The following is a 15,470-nucleotide window of genomic DNA, read 5'->3' as shown; positions in this document are numbered from 1 at the left end:
ATAGAAAGGTGTGTGTGTGTGTGTGTGTGTGTGTGTGTGGGGGGGGGGGGGGGGAGGTGTAAAGAAGAAGGGAAAGGAAAGGGATAGAAAGAAGGAAAGAGATAGAGGAGAGAAAACCCCAACAATCCCCTCTGAGCAAGCACTAGGTGCGACAGTGGATAGGAAAAACTCCCTATAAAGGAAGAAACCTATGACAGAACCAGGCTCTAGAGGGGGCAGTCAACTGTCGGGACTGGTTGGGGGGTGAGGGTGAAAAGAGAGGGGGGGGGGGGAGATGGGACAGGTGTTAGGAGGTAAAGGGAGACAGGGGAGGGAGAGGTGTCAGGAGAGAAAGGGAGAGGAGAGGTGAAAATTAAGATGGGACAGAGGTGGAGGAAGACAGGGTGACATCAGCAGTAGAAAAAGTAGAAAAAGAAGAAAAAGCAGGAGTGTTCTTCCTCCAGAAGAAGCGGAATCTTTTTTTCTTCTTTTCCATCAGCTTTTCCACGAGCACTTTTTTCTCTAGGATGAGGGTTCTCAGCTGATCGATTGTCTCTGCATTCTCCTTCTCAAGTCTCTCGCATGTTTTCTCCACTTCTTCTAATTTGGCTTGTTTGTCTTCAAGCCTTTCTTTCATTTCTTTAGATGTTGCCTCCTGCGTTAGCTTTCCCTCGTGCAGCTCTGTATAACTCTGTTGGAATTTGTTGTGCGTGTCTTCCAACTGCTGACTGCTCCTCTCGATTTCTTGAAGTGTACACTGCAGGTCTTCGTTTGTTTTCTCCAGGTGTTGCTTTAGCACCTGCATCTCAGTGTTTTTGCACTTCAAGTTGTCTGAAAGTTCCTCGAGTTCTGTGTTTTTGCTCAGCATGTCATTGAGCTTACTCTGCATCTCTGAGCATTGGTTTTGCAGCTTTTCCTTTTCTTCTTCCAGTTCAGTTGTTTTGTAGTTCAGTTTGTTATAAAGTTCTTGCAGGTTTTGGTTTTTCCTCTCAAAGTCCTGGAGAATTTCTTTGTCTTCTTTCTGCTTTATTTCCTGTTGTTCTTGGTCTTGAAGCAGCTCTTGATATTTGTGCAGTGTTTCATCAAGCTTTACCTGCAGCGCTCGGTGTTGTTCCTGCACACCTTGCATGTCTCTCTGGTTAATGTCCAGTTTTTCTTTTTCTTCAAGGATTTCTTTATTCTTTTGCAGAGCTTCATCAAGCATTACTTGCAAGCCTTCGTTGTGTTTCTCGATGTTCTGAAGCTTGCAATCCAGATGTTTCTGTTTCATGTCTTGCTGTTCTTTCTCTTGAAGGAAATCTTTATTTCTCTGCAGTGCTTTATCAAGCTTTATTTTCAGCTCTGTGTATTTTTCCTGCATGTCTTCAAGCTTGCAGTCCATTTGTTTCTGTTTAATTTCTTGTTGCTTTTGTTCTTGAAGCAACTCCTTATTTTTGTTCAGTGTTTTATCAAGCTTTACCTGAAGCGCTTTGTATTTTTCCTCCATGCCTTGGAGTTTGCGCTGCTTCATGTCCTGTTGATCTTTTTCATGGAGGAGCTCTTTAATTTTTTGCAGAGCTTCATTAAGCTTGATTTGCAAGCCTTTGTTGTGTTTCTCCATGTCCTGAAGCTTGAAATCCATTTCCTTCTGTTTTATCTCCTGTAGCCTTTTTTCTTGAAGAAAGTCTTCATTTGTGTGCCGTCTTTCATCAGGCTTTGCCTGCAGCGCTCTGTATTTCTCCTCCATGTCTTGGAGTTGGCACTGCATGTCTCTCTGGTTAATGTCCAGTTTTTCTTTCTCTTCAAGGATTTCTTTATTCTTTTGCAGAGCTTCATCAAGCATTACTTGCAAGCCTTCGTTGTGTTTCTCGATGTTCTGAAGCTTGCAATCCAGATGTTTCTGTTTCATGTCTTGCTGTTCTTTCTCTTGAAGGAAATCTTTATTTCTCTGCAGTGCTTTATCAAGCTTTATTTTCAGCTCTGTGTATTTTTCCTGCACGTCTTCAAGCTTGCAGTCCATCTGTTTCTGTTTAATTTCTTGTTGCTTTTGTTCTTGAAGCAACTCCTTATTTTTGTTCAGTGTTTTATCAAGCTTTACCTGAAGCGCTTTGTATTTTTCCTCCATGCCTTGGAGTTTGCACTGCTTCATGTCCTGTTGATCTTTTTCTTGGAGGAGCTCTTTATTTTTGTGCAGAGCTTCATTAAGCTTGATTTGCAAGCCTTTGTTGTGTTTCTCCATGTCCTGAAGCTTGAAATCCATTTCCTTCTGTTTTATCTCCTGTAGCCTTTTTTTCTTGAAGAAAGTCTTCCTTTGTGTGCGGTCTTTCATCAAGCTTTACCTGCAGCGCTCTGTATTTCTCCTCCATGTCTTGGAGTTGGCACTGCAAGTCTCTCTGGTTTATTTTCAGGTGTTCGTTCTCTTCAAGGATTTCTTTATTTTTTTTTCTCTGAGACATGTTTGAATCTGTAAACTGTCACTCTCAAAAAGATCCAAATGTTTTAAAAGATTTCTCTGGCGAATGTTTGAACGCTACGAACATAAATGCTGCGAATAACGGACTAAAAGTGGTTGTGTCTCACCCCTGTTTGAGGGTTCTTTAGAATCAAAGGATCAAAGGACAAAGTGGTCATAAGATTCTAAACGTGTCATAGTTGCCAACAGATGGTGGCAGTTTTTTTGCATTTGAAAATAAACACTGGGCTGATTTCAACACCATTACAAGAAGTGTTGTTAATCATTCTTTTTAAATCATAATCAGGTTACCACAAATTGTTTTTTAATTTAGTAGTCTTTGTCAGTTTGTCAGTGGGTAAACAATTCATAATGCACCTTCAGGAACATCAAGTTATTCTTAGTACTGCATACTTGCAATGAATAAGTTGTCCTAACAGTCATCTTAAGTAAACTTTACTCAATTTTTTGGAGGTAACGAGTTTGCATAGTTTTTTGAGTTCTGGGAACTAATTCGATTTTACAGTGCAGTAGTTTGAACATTTATAATAACATTTCTGCACACTGGAACAAACCTGTCTCCTTTTCTAGAACTGTTGCTAACATTTATGAGATGAAAATGAATCCATTGTGAAGATAGAGAGTGACAAATGTTACTTTTCTTTTTTTGTTTATATCTAAACTTTAAAAACAAAAAAAGAAACTGTTGAAATTACCTGGACTGCCTCAGCCCAGGTGATGTAACATTAGCAGACAGAAGGTTTGATGTTGCAGAATCTTTGGAGCTGTACCATGCTGAACTGAAGAGCCCAGCTTTCACCAAAAGGAAGAACTAACTGGTGTTATGTGTCAAATTAACTGACATGTTAGCTGGTGGAGTACCCACTGCATTATATATATATCTATATCTATATCTATATATATATATATATATATATATATATATATATATATATATATATATATATATATATCATGTCTTTTTTATAATAAATAATCAAAAACTTTATTTAAACTAAGATTTTAAAAATATGTGCAGTGATCGATGTGCTCTCAGGCATGTGCTTCAATCCACACACAAATACAAAACGACCTGACCACACGTACAACTGTTTCACAAACTCTATAAAGCATTCACACTCCAATGGATGCATCAGAAAGCAACTTGGGATTACGATCTTGTCCAAGGATATTTTGCCTGCAGACTGGAGCAGCCAGGGATCAAACCAGAAAACTTTCTGATCAAAAGCTGACTTGTGCTAAATCCTGAACGGCAGCCACCCCATTTTAGCCAGCCAAGATTAAATGGCACATTCTTTAATTACGGAGTTAGGGATTGTTACATGGAACTCAAAAGAAATGTTGAACCCATCTCGTGTCCTGTGTCTTCTAAAGCTGTCTGTACTTTTACAGACAAAAGTTCATCAGCAAACAGTTTGCAGGCCTCTAATTATCAGGCTGTACTCAAGCGCTTGAATTCAACCTAAAAGCTGTGCTGTCATACAGAACCAAGTACCCTCCGCGGAAACTCTAGCTAATGTCACAACTGGATCTGATGAGACAGCTATGATTTCTGGACTCGAAGTAAATAATCCTGAATCAATTTATACAACATTAGTTTGTTTGTTTTGCTTTCATAACAAATAGTTTGAGCCTTTAAAAAAAAGAAAAGAAAGTATCATCAAGAGAAAGACAATAAGCTGCCTAGTTTGTTCGAAATACACTGAAGTATAATATTATATCACATTTTTTTATCTCTAGTTTTTCGTGTCCAGTTATTTACAAATGAATACTGTGTAATGCTTGTGTAAGTGAAAACCTGTCCGTCTACCTTGATCAGATTTTTACTGCACTACAAACTTCTAGTATGATTAAAAAGAACAAAGAAAACACAATGAATATAAACAGAATATAATGCTTTTCACTTAAAAGTAAATACTGCCCAGAGAGTGAACTACTGTGGTGGAGTGCTTCTGGTTTACGATATAAGTTACACGTGAGCCTTGAATTCCAGTTTATGAAATGGCTCTTGCTGATCATGCAAATACCTCTCTGCCCTGTCCTCACTTTCTTTTATCTTTGTTCCATAAAGTTGGGACATATTAATGATATTTTTTCCTGTAAAATTCAGTAACTCTTCCTTTTGCTAACAGTTCCAATGTGTGTCAAAGTGTACAGGTCCTTCTAAAAAAAATTATGATTTTGTGATAAAGTTCATTATTTTCTGTAATGTACTGATAAACATTAGACTTTCATATATTTTCGATTCATTACACACAACTAAAGTAGTTCAAGCCTTTCATTGTTTTTATATTGATGATTTTAGCATACAGCTCATGAAAACCCAAAATTCTTATCTCAAAAATTAAGCATATCATGAAAAGGTTCTCTAAACGAGCTATTAACCTAATCATCTGAATCAACGAATTAACTCTAAACACTTGCAATCATAGAATGATTACAATATTGAAAAAAACAAATGCCTGAATCCTAAATTGTGGATATCCTATTGTTGTGATCTAAAATGTAACACTAAATGTGATTAAAACACTAAAAATCTGGACTCCTGGGCTCAGCGACTGCAAGGATCACCAGCCCGAGGAAAACACAAAATACACATGACCCCGTGACAAAGACAATTCATTCTTGAATGAAGACATTGATCTGACTTTTTAAAATTTTGCCAATTGTGTTTATTATTAATTTGGGAAATAGAAAGGTGTGTGTGTGTGTGTGTGGGGGGGGGGGGTTGTAAAGAAGAAGGGAAAGGAAAGGGATAGAAAGAAGGAAAGAGATAGAGGAGAGAAAACCCCAACAATCCCCTCTGAGCAAGCACTAGGTGCGACAGTGGATAGGAAAAACTCCCTATAAAGGAAGAAACCTATGACAGAACCAGGCTCTAGAGGGGGCAGTCAACTGTCGGGACTGGTTGGGGGGTGAGGGTGAAAAGAGAGAGAGGGGGGGGGGAGATGGGACAGGTGTTAGGAGGTAAAGGGAGACAGGGGAGGGAGAGGTGTCAGGAGAGAAAGGGAGAGAAAGGGAGAGGAGAGGTGAAAATTAAGATGGGACAGAGGTGGAGGAAGACAGGGTGACATCAGCAGTAGAAAAAGTAGAAAAAGAAGAAAAAGCAGGAGTGTTCTTCCTCCAGAAGAAGCGGAATCTTTTTTTCTTCTTTTCCATCAGCTTTTCCACGAGCACTTTTTTCTCTAGGATGAGGGTTCTCAGCTGATCGATTGTCTCTGCATTCTCCTTCTCAAGTCTCTTGCATGTTTTCTCCACTTCTTCTAATTTGGCTTGTTTGTCTTCAAGCCTTTCTTTCATTTCTTTAGATGTTGCCTCCTGCGTTAGCTTTCCCTCGTGCAGCTCTGTATAACTCTGTTGGAATTTGTTGTGCGTGTCTTCCAACTGCTGACTGCTCCTCTCGATTTCTTGAAGTGTACACTGCAGGTCTTCGTTTGTTTTCTCCAGGTGTTGCTTTAGCACCTGCATCTCAGTGTTTTTGCACTTCAAGTTGTCTGAAAGTTCCTCAAGTTCTGTGTTTTTGCTCAGCATGTCATTGAGCTTACTCTGCATCTCTGAGCATTGGTTTTGCAGCTTTTCCTTTTCCTCTTCCAGTTCAGTTGTTTTGTAGTTCAGTTTGTTATAAAGTTCTTGCAGGTTTTGGTTTTTCCTCTCAAAGTCCTGGAGAATTTCTTTGTCTTCTTTCTGCTTTATTTCCTGTTGTTCTTGGTCTTGAAGCAGCTCTTGATATTTGTGCAGTGTTTCATCAAGCTTTACCTGCAGCGCTCGGTGTTGTTCCTGCACACCTTGCATGTCTCTCTGGTTAATGTCCAGTTTTTCTTTTTCTTCAAGGATTTCTTTATTCTTTTGCAGAGCTTCATCAAGCATTACTTGCAAGCCTTCGTTGTGTTTCTCGATGTTCTGAAGCTTGCAATCCAGATGTTTCTGTTTCATGTCTTGCTGTTCTTTCTCTTGAAGGAAATCTTTATTTCTCTGCAGTGCTTTATCAAGCTTTATTTTCAGCTCTGTGTATTTTTCCTGCACATCTTCAAGCTTGCAGTCCATTGTTTCTGTTTAATTTCTTGTTGCTTTTGTTCTTGAAGCAACTCCTTATTTTTGTTCAGTGTTTTATCAAGCTTTACCTGAAGCGCTTTGTATTTTTCCTCCATGCCTTGGAGTTTGCACTGCTTCATGTCCTGTTGATCTTTTTCATGGAGGAGCTCTTTATTTTTTTGCAGAGCTTCATTAAGCTTGATTTGCAAGCCTTTGTTGTGTTTCTCCATGTCCTGAAGCTTGAAATCCATTTCCTTCTGTTTTATCTCCTGTAGCCTTTTTTCTTGAAGAAAGTCTTCCTTTGTGTGCGGTCTTTCATCAAGCTTTACCTGCAGCGCTCTGTATTTCTCCTCCATGTCTTGGAGTTGGCACTGCAAGTCTCTCTGGTTTATTTTCAGGTGTTCGTTCTCTTCAAGGATTTCTTTATTTTTTTTTCTCTGAGACATGTTTGAATCTGTAAACTGTCACTCTCAAAAAGATCCAAATGTTTTAAAAGATTTCTCTGGCGAATGTTTGAACGCTACGAACATAAATGCTGCGAATAACGGACTAAAAGTGGTTGTGTCTCACCCCTGTTTGAGGGTTCTTTAGAATCAAAGGATCAAAGGACAAAGTGGTCATAAGATTCTAAACGTGTCATAGTTGCCAACAGATGGTGGCAGTTTTTTTGCATTTGAAAATAAACACTGGGCTGATTTCAACACCATTACAAGAAGTGTTGTTAATCATTCTTTTTAAATCATAATCAGGTTACCACAAATTGTTTTTTAATTTAGTAGTCTTTGTCAGTTTGTCAGTGGGTAAACAATTCATAATGCACCTTCAGGAACATCAAGTTATTCTTAGTACTGCATACTTGCAATGAATAAGTTGTCCTAACAGTCATCTTAAGTAAACTTTACTCAATTTTTTGGAGGTACGAGTTTGCATAGTTTTTTGAGTTTGGGAACTAATTCGATTTTACAGTGCAGTAGTTTGAACATTTATAATAACATTTCTGCACACTGGAACAACCTGTCTCCTTTTCTAGAACTGTTGCTAACACTTATGAGATGAAAATGAATCCATTGTGAAGATAGAGAGTGACAAATGTTACTTTTCTTTATTTGTTTATATCTAAACTTTAAAAACAAAAAAAGAAACTGTTGAAATTACCTGGACTGCCTCAGCCCAGGTGATGTAACATTAGCAGACAGAAGGTTTGATGTTGCAGAATCTTTGGAGCTGTACCATGCTGAACTGAAGAGCCCAGCTTTCACCAAAAGGAAGAACTAACTGGTGTTATGTGTCAAATTAACTGACATGTTAGCTGGTGGAGTACCCACTGCATTATATATATATATATATATATATATATATATATATATCATGTCTTTTTTATAATAAATAATCAAAAACTTTATTTAAACTAAGATTTTAAAAATATGTGCAGTGATCGATGTGCTCTCAGGCATGTGCTTCAATCCACACACAAATACAAAACGACCTGACCACACGTACAACTGTTTCACAAACTCTATAAAGCATTCACACTCCAATGGATGCATCAGAAAGCAACTTGGGATTACGATCTTGTCCAAGGATATTTTGCCTGCAGACTGGACCAGCCAGGGATCAAACCAGAAAACTTTCTGATCAAAAGCTGACTTGTGCTAAATCCTGAACGGCAGCCACCCCATTTTAGCCAGCCAAGATTAAATGGCACATTCTTTAATTACGGAGTTAGGGATTGTTACATGGAACTCAAAAGAAATGTTGAACCCATCTCGTGTCCTGTGTCTTCTAAAGCTGTCTGTACTTTTACAGACAAAAGTTCATCAGCAAACAGTTTGCAGGCCTCTAATTATCAGGCTGTACTCAAGCGCTTGAATTCAACCTAAAAGCTGTGCTGTCATACAGAACCAAGTACCCTCCGCGGAAAACTCTAGCTAATGTCACAAACTGGATCTGATGAGACAGCTATGATTTCTGGACTCGAAGTAAATAATCCTGAATCAATTTATACAACATTAGTTTGTTTGTTTTGCTTTCATAACAAATAGTTTGAGCCTTTAAAAAAAAGAAAAGAAAGTATCATCAAGAGAAAGACAATAAGCTGCCTAGTTTGTTCGAAATACACCGCAGTATAATATTATATCACATTTTTTTATCTCTAGTTTTTCGTGTCCAGTTATTTACAAATGAATACTGTGTAATGCTTGTGTAAGTGAAAACCTGTCCGTCTACCTTGATCAGATTTTTACTGCACTACAAACTTCTAGTATGATTAAAAAGAACAAAGAAAACACAATGAATATAAACAGAATATAATGCTTTTCACTTAAAAGTAAATACTGCCCAGAGAGTGAACTACTGTGGTGGAGTGCTTCTGGTTTACGATATAATTTACACGTGAGCCTTGAATTCCAGTTTATGAAATGGCTCTTGCTGATCATGCAAATACCTCTCTGCCCTGTCCTCACTTTCTTTTATCTTTGTTCCATAAAGTTGGGACATATTAATGATATTTTTTCCTGTAAAATTCAGTAACTCTTCCTTTTGCTAACAGTTCCAATGTGTGTCAAAGTGTACAGGTCCTTCTCAAAAAATTATGATTTTGTGATAAAGTTCATTATTTCTGTAATGTACTGATAAACATTAGACTTTCATATATTTTCGATTCATTACACACAACTAAAGTAGTTCAAGCCTTTCATTGTTTTTATATTGATGATTTTAGCATACAGCTCATGAAAACCCAAAATTCTTATCTCAAAAATTAAGCATATCATGAAAAGGTTCTCTAAACGAGCTATTAACCTAATCATCTGAATCAACGAATTAACTCTAAACACCTGCAATCATAGAATGATTACAATATTGAAAAAAAACAAATGCCTGAATCCTAAATTGTGGATATCCTATTGTTGTGATCTAAACTGTAACACTAAATGTGATTAAAACACTAAAAATCTGGACTCCTGGGCTCAACGACTGCAAGGATCAGCAGCCCGAGGAAAACACAAAATACACATGACCCCGTGAAAAAGACAATTCATTCTTGAATGAAGACACTGATCTGACTTTTTAAAATTTTGCCAATTGTGTTTATTATTAATTTGGGAAATAGAAAGGGGTGTGTGTGTGTGTGTGTGTGTGTGTGTGTGTGTGTGTGTGTGGGGGGGGGGGTTGTAAAGAAGAAGGGAAAGGAAAGGGATAGAAAGAAGGAAAGAGATAGAGGAGAGAAAACCCAACAATCCCCTCTGAGCAAGCACTAGGTGCGACAGTGGATAGGAAAAACTCCCTATAAAGGAAGAAACCTATGACAGAACCAGGCTCTAGAGGGGGCAGTCAACTGTCGGGACTGGTTGGGGGGGTGAGGGTGAAAAGAGAGGGGGGGGGGGAGATGGGACAGGTGTTAGGAGGTAAAGGGAGACAGGGGAGGGAGAGGTGTCAGGAGAGAAAGGGAGAGGAGAGGTGAAAATTAAGATGGGACAGAGGTGGAGGAAGACAGGGTGACATCAGCAGTAGAAAAAGTAGAAAAAGAAGAAAAAGCAGGAGTGTTTCTTCCTCCAGAAGAAGCGGAATCTTTTTTTCTTCTTTTCCATCAGCTTTTCCACGAGCACTTTTTTTCTCTAGGATGAGGGTTCTCAGCTGATCGATTGTCTCTGCATTCTCCTTCTCAAGTCTCTCGCATGTTTTCTCCACTTCTTCTAATTTGGCTTGTTTGTCTTCAAGCCTTTCTTTCATTTCTTTAGATGTTGCCTCCTGCGTTAGCTTTCCCTCGTGCAGCTCTGTATAACTCTGTTGGAATTTGTTGTGCGTGTCTTCCAAACTGCTGACGGCTCCTCTCGATTTCTTGAAGTGTACACTGCAGGTCTTCGTTTGTTTTCTCCAGGTGTTGCTTTAGCACCTGCATCTCAGTGTTTTTGCACTTCAAGTTGTCTGAAAGTTCCTCGAGTTCTGTGTTTTTGCTCAGCATGTCATTGAGCTTACTCTGCATCTCTGAGCATTGGTTTTGCAGCTTTTCCTTTTCTTCTTCCAGTTCAGTTGTTTTGTAGTTCAGTTTGTTATAAAGTTCTTGCAGGTTTTGGTTTTTCCTCTCAAAGTCCTGGAGAATTTCTTTGTCTTCTTTCTGCTTTATTTCCTGTTGTTCTTGGTCTTGAAGCAGCTCTTGATATTTGTGCAGTGTTTCATCAAGCTTTTACCTGCCAGCGCTCGGTGTTGTTCCTGCACACCTTGCATGTCTCTCTGGTTAATGTCCAGTTTTTCTTTTTCTTCAAGGATTCTTTATTCTTTTGCAGAGCTTCATCAAGCATTACTTGCAAGCCTTCGTTGTGTTTCTCGATGTTCTGAAGCTTGCAATCCAGATGTTTCTGTTTCATGTCTTGCTGTTCTTTCTCTTGAAGGAAATCTTTATTTCTCTGCAGTGCTTTATCAAGCTTTATTTTCAAGCTCTGTGTATTTTTCCTGCACGTCTTCAAGCTTGCAGTCCATCTGTTTCTGTTTAATTTCTTGTTGCTTTTGTTCTTGAAGCAACTCCTTATTTTTGTTCAGTGTTTTATCAAGCTTTACCTGAAGCGCTTGTATTTTTCCTCCATGCCTTGGAGTTTGCGCTGCTTCATGTCCTGTTGATCTTTTTCATGGAGGAGCTCTTTAATTTTTTGCAGAGCTTCATTAAGCTTGATTTGCAAGCCTTTGTTGTGTTTCTCCATGTCCTGAAGCTTGAAATCCATTTCCTTCTGTTTTATCTCCTGTAGCCTTTTTTCTTGAAGAAAGTCTTCATTTGTGTGCGGTCTTTCATCAGGCTTTGCCTGCAGCGCTCTGTATTTCTCCTCCATGTCTTGGAGTTGGCACTGCATGTCTCTCTGGTTAATGTCCAGTTTTTCTTTCTCTTCAAGGATTTCTTTATTCTTTTGCAGAGCTTTCATCAAGCATTACTTGCAAGCCTTCGTTGTGTTTCTCGATGTTCTGAAGCTTGCAATCCAGATGTTTCTGTTTCATGTCTTGCTGTTCTTTCTCTTGAAGGAAATCTTTATTTCTCTGCAGTGCTTTATCAAGCTTTATTTTCAGCGCTGTGTATTTTTCCTGCACGTCTTCAAGCTTGCAGTCCATCTGTTTCTGTTTAATTTCTTGTTGCTTTTGTTCTTGAAGCAACTCCTTATTTTTGTTCAGTGTTTTATCAAGCTTTACCTGAAGCGCTTTGTATTTTTCCTCCATGCCTTGGAGTTTGCGCTGCTTCATGTCCTGTTGATCTTTTTTCCTGGAGGAGCTCTTTATTTTTTTGCAGAGCTTCATTAAGCTTGATTTGCAAGCCTTTGTTGTGTTTCTCCATGTCCTGAAGCTTGAAATCCATTTCCTTCTGTTTTATCTCCTGTAGCCTTTTTTCTTGAAGAAAGTCTTCCCTTTGTGTGCGGTCTTTCATCAAGCTTTACCTGCAGCGCTCTGTATTCTCCTCCATGTCTTGGAGTTGGCACTGCAAGTCTCTCTGGTTTATTTTCAGGTGTTCGTTCTCTTCAAGGATTTCTTTATTTTTTTTTTCTCTGAGACATGTTTGAATCTGTAACTGTCACTCTCAAAAAGATCCAAATGTTTTAAAAGATTTTCTCTGGCGAATGTTTGAACGCTACGAACATAAATGCTGCCAATAACGGACTAAAAGTGGTTGTGTCTCACCCCTGTTTGAGGGTTCTTTAGAATCAAAGGATCAAAGGACAAAGTGGTCATAAGATTCTAAACGTGTCATAGTTGCCAACAGATGGTGCAGTTTTTTTGCATTTGAAATAAACCACTGGGCTGATTTCAACACCATTACAAGAAGTGTTTGTTAATCATTCTTTTTAAATCATAATCAGGTTACCACAAATTGTTTTTTAATTTAGTAGTCTTTGTCAGTTTGTCAGTGGGTAAACACTTCATAATGCACCTTCAGGAACATCAAGTTATCTTAGTAATGCATACTTGCAATGAATAAGTTGTCCTAACAGTCATCTTAAGTAAACTTTACTCAATTTTTTGGAGGTAATGAGTTTGCATAGTTTTTTGAGTTCTGGGAACTAATTCGATTTTACAGTGCAGTAGTTTGAACATTTATAATAACATTTCTGCACACTGGAACAAACCTGTCTCCTTTTCTAGAACTGTTGCTAACACTTATGAGATGAAAATGAATCCATTGTGAGATAGAGAGTGACAAATGTTACTTTCTTTATTTGTTTATATCTAAACTTTTAAAAACAAAAAAGAAACTGTTGAAATTACATGGACTGCCTCAGCCCAGGTGATGTAACATTAGCAGACAGAAGGTTTGATGTTGCAGAATCTTTGGAGCTGTACCATGCTGAACTGAAGAGCCCAGCTTTCACCAAAGGAAGAACTAACTGGTGTTATGTGTCAAATTAACTGACATGTTAGCTGGTGGAGTACCCACTGCATATATATATATATATATAATATATATATATATATAATATATGATATATATATATATCATGTCTTTTTTATAATAAATATATCACAAACTTATTAAACTAAGATTTAAAAATATGTGCAGTGATCGATGTGCTCTCAGGCATGTGCTTCAATCCACACACAAATACAAACGACCGTGACCACACGTACAACTGTTTCACAAACTCTATAAAGCATTCACACTCCAATGGATGCATCAGAAAGCAACTTGGGATTACGATCTTGTCCAAGGATATTTTGCCTGCAGACTGGAGCAGCCAGGGATCAACCAGAAAAACTTTTCTGATCAAAAGCTGACTTGTGCTAAATCCTGACGGCAGCCACCCCATTTTAGCCAGCAAGATTAATTGGCACATTCTTTAATTACAGAGTTAGGATTGTTACATGGAACCTCAAAAGAAATGTTTGAACCCATCTCGTGTCCTGTGTCTTCTAAAGCTGTCTGTACTTTTACAGACAAAAGTTCATCAGCAAACAGTTTGCAGGCCTCTAATTATCAGGCATGTACTGTCAAGCGCTTGAATTCAACCTAAAAGCTGTGCTGTCATACAGAACCAAGTACCCTCCGCGCGAAACTATAGCTAATGTCACAACTGATCTGATGAGGACAGCTATGATTTCTGGAATCGAAGTAAATAATCCTGAATCCAATTTATACAACATTAGTTTGTTTGTTTGCTTTCATAACAAATAGTTTGAGCCTTTAAAAAAAGGAATAAGAAAGATATCATCAAGAGAAAGACAATAAGCTGCCTAGTTTGTTCGAAATACATGAAGGATAATATTATATCACATTTTTTTATCTCTAGTTTTTCGGTGTCCAGTTATTTACAACATGAATACTGTGTAATGCTTGTGTAGTGAAAACCTGTCCGTCTACCTTGATCAGATTTTTACTGCACTACAAACTCTCTAGTATGATTAAAAAGAACAAAGAAAACACAATGGAATATAAACAGAATATAATGCTTTTCACTTAAAAGTAAATACTGCCCAGAGAGTGAACTACTGTGGTGGAGTGCTTCTGGTTTACGATATAATTTACACGTGAGCCTTGAATTCCAGTTTATGAAATGGCTCTTGCTGATCATGCAAATACCTCTCTGCCCTGTCCTCACTTTCTTTTATCTTTGTTCCATGAAGTTGGGACATATTAATGATATTTTTTCCTGTAAAATTCAGTAACTCTTCCTTTTGCTAACAGTTCCAATGTGTGTCAAAGTGTACAGGTCCTTCTCAAAAAATTATGATTTTGTGATAAAGTTCATTATTTTCTGTAATGTACTGATAAACATTAGACTTTCATATATTTTCGATTCATTACACACAACTAAAGTAGTTCAAGCCTTTCATTGTTTTTATATTGATGATTTTAGCATACAGCTCATGAAAACCCAAAATTCTTATCTCAAAAATTAAGCATATCATGAAAAGGTTCTCTAAACGAGCTATTAACCTAATCATCTGAATCAACGAATTAACTCTAAACACCTGCAATCATAGAATGATTACAATATTGAAAAAAACAAATGCCTGAATCCTAAATTGTGGATATCCTATTGTTGTGATCTAAAATGTAACACTAAATGTGATTAAAACACTAAAAATCTGGACTCCTGGGCTCAACGACTGCAAGGATCACCAGCCCGAGGAAAACACAAAATACACATGACCCCGTGACAAAGACAATTCATTCTTGAATGAAGACACTGATCTGACTTTTTAAAATTTTGCCATTGTGTTTATTATTAATTTGGGAAATAGAAAGTGTGTGTGTTGTGTGTGGGGGGGGGGGGGGGTGTAAAGAAGAAGGGAAAGGAAAGGGATAGAAAGAAGGAAAGAGATAGAGGAGAGAAAACCCCAACAATCCCCTCTGAGCAAGCACTAGGTGCGACAGTGGATAGGAAAAACCCTATAAAGGAAGAAACCTATGACAGAACCAGGCTCTAGAGGGGGCAGTCAACTGTCGGGACTGGTTGGGGGGTGAGGGTGAAAAGAGAGAGGGGGGGGGGGGAGATGGGACAGGTGTTAGGAGGTAAAGGGAGACAGGGGAGGGAGAGGTGTCAGGAGAGAAAGGGAGAGAAAGGGAGAGGAGAGGTGAAAATTAAGATGGGACAGAGGTGGAGGAAGACAGGGTGACATCAGCAGTAGAAAAAGTAGAAAAAGAAGAAAAAGCAGGAGTGTTCTTCCTCCAGAAGAAGCGGAATCTTTTTCTTCTTTTCCATCAGCTTTTCCACGAGCACTTTTTTCTCTAGGATGAGGGTTCTCAGCTGATCGATTGTCTCTGCATTCTCCTTCTCAAGTCTCTTGCATGTTTTCTCCACTTCTTCTAATTTGGCTTGTTTGTCTTCAAGCCTTTCTTTCATTTCTTTAGATGTTGCCTCCTGCGTTAGCTTTCCCTCGTGCAGCTCTGTATAACTCTGTTGAATTTGTTGTGCGTGTCTTCCAACTGCTGACTGCTCCTCTCGATTTCTTGAAGTGTACACTGCAGGTCTTCGTTTGTTTTCTCCAGGTGTTGCTTTAGCACCTGCATCTCAGTGTTTTTGCACTTCAAGTT

At 38.3% G+C, this 15,470-nt stretch overlaps 1 protein-coding gene across 1 annotated transcript; it reads right to left on the bottom strand.

The window, feature by feature from the left end:
• On the bottom strand, positions 1 to 3,008 carry LOC146526126 (uncharacterized). The gene has a single exon (XM_085173322.1). It carries the CDS (start codon positions 2,285 to 2,287, stop codon positions 353 to 355), a length of 1,935 nt encoding a protein of 644 aa, XP_085029448.1. The 5' UTR covers positions 2,288 to 3,008; the 3' UTR covers positions 1 to 352.
• Between the last annotated feature and the right edge of the window lie 12,462 nt (positions 3,009 to 15,470).

Source organism: Neolamprologus multifasciatus, chromosome 1, assembly GCF_963576455.1.
Source record: "Neolamprologus multifasciatus chromosome 1, fNeoMul1.2, whole genome shotgun sequence".
Lineage (NCBI taxonomy): Eukaryota > Metazoa > Chordata > Actinopteri > Cichliformes > Cichlidae > Neolamprologus > Neolamprologus multifasciatus.
This window is presented reverse-complemented; position numbering and strand designations above follow the sequence as displayed.

Bases quoted from the DNA above. Each gene is read 5' to 3' on its own strand.
- LOC146526126 (XM_085173322.1), bottom strand. From the start codon at position 2,287: ATGAAAGACCGCACACAAAGGAAGACTTTCTTCAAGAAAAAAAGGCTA.